We start from the raw sequence: 1231 nt of genomic DNA, 5'->3' as shown, positions 1-1231 counted from the left end.
TATGTCCCAGAATCATAAACCACAGGAGATTGGCTGCAGGGGACCTCCCCCAGTCGCTGACTGGTTGCTGGGGGGGGCACGTGCCCCCCATGACTAAGCTGGCACAGTCATCCATGAACTACAGTAATCCCAGTCATTTAGGGTGAAGAATTAAATCTCTCTCTTTTGTACTTCAAAGCAGAATGATAAATGTGTCAGTTGCTCACCTCATGCTCTGGTGAAAGATGTTCCATGTCAATTCGTAAACACCTGAGCCCAGGTAAAAAGTGGTTGACCATTAAATCCTCTGAAATGACTAACAAAAAGGCTGTTAAGGCAGATGACTTTTGCAATCAAACATGATATTACTTTAATTTCAAGGGAATATGTTGGTCACCAAAAATGCAACAGAATTTGTTTTTAATTGTGGTCAAGTGGACCATCAACCCTGATTAAGTGACCTAAAACCATGTCAACAATAAATGGAAAAAATAGCTGGGAAATACTTGAGACCCAATGATGATACCAGGATGGGAGTTTGTGCACTTGGGAACAGGATTACAAGTGGGTTAGGGGTGGATATAGTGGGGGTGCAGTGGCACAGCTGCACCTTGTTTTTGGATTGAACCACACCACAGTAGCATCCAGGGATTTTTTTAAGCCTTTAAAGGAGGTGAAGATCCTTATATCCCTCCTTCCCCCACACCTGCTACTGTTGCTTTTCTCACTGTGCTGGGGGTGGGGGAAGCACCAGAGCTGTCTCTGTTTGCTCCAGCTGAGTTGAAGGGGGCTGGGCTCAGGGAAAGCAGCAGTGGGGATGGACGGGGGTGGGAGGATGCAGGGGGTGTCCCCTTATCTATGCCTGCTCCTAGAAGGGATGGGTCAGGGAGGGGGGAACTATTCTTTTGCTGTGATGTTGTCGGTGTTCCCATTCCCAGATAAGACCATTCCTGGTGCAGCACAGCTGGGGTGGGCAGAACAGGCTCTGCTACTTTCCCTGCCCCTGGAACAGGGGTAAAGCAACAGTGGCAGGCTGGGGAGGAGGGAAGGGAAGCAGAAAGGGAATGAGAGGGCAGATTTTCACCTGTTTTAGGGATAAAGTCCATGGAGGCTCCTGAGGGTGGCAGTCTGCCTGCATTAGTGGGGATGGAGGAAGGTGGAAACTAGAGGTGCAGCCATACATGCAGTGCAGGTTGCTGCTCCTTCACTACCCACTTTGGGAAATCCTAGATCTGTCCCTGGAAATGGGTAT

General features: G+C 49.0%; 1 protein-coding gene across 8 annotated transcripts in view; it reads right to left on the bottom strand.

The window, feature by feature from the left end:
- Nucleotides 1-1231, bottom strand: part of RELCH (RAB11 binding and LisH domain, coiled-coil and HEAT repeat containing) — a 132223-nt gene that overhangs the window by 23428 nt on the left and 107564 nt on the right. For 6 of the 8 annotated variants that reach the window (XM_025211010.1, XM_025211007.1, XM_025211008.1 and 3 more), the window contains one exon: nucleotides 207-295. In XM_025211010.1, the coding sequence (XP_025066795.1) occupies nucleotides 207-295 (89 nt within the window). Of the gene's footprint in view, nucleotides 1-206; nucleotides 296-1063; nucleotides 1218-1231 lie in introns of all 8 variants that reach the window. The other 2 variants (XR_003095432.1, XR_003095433.1) reach the window with 1 other exon arrangement.

The sequence above is a fragment of the Alligator sinensis genome, unplaced genomic scaffold, assembly GCF_000455745.1.
Source record: "Alligator sinensis unplaced genomic scaffold, ASM45574v1 scaffold514_1, whole genome shotgun sequence".
NCBI lineage: Eukaryota > Metazoa > Chordata > Crocodylia > Alligatoridae > Alligator > Alligator sinensis.
This window is presented reverse-complemented; position numbering and strand designations above follow the sequence as displayed.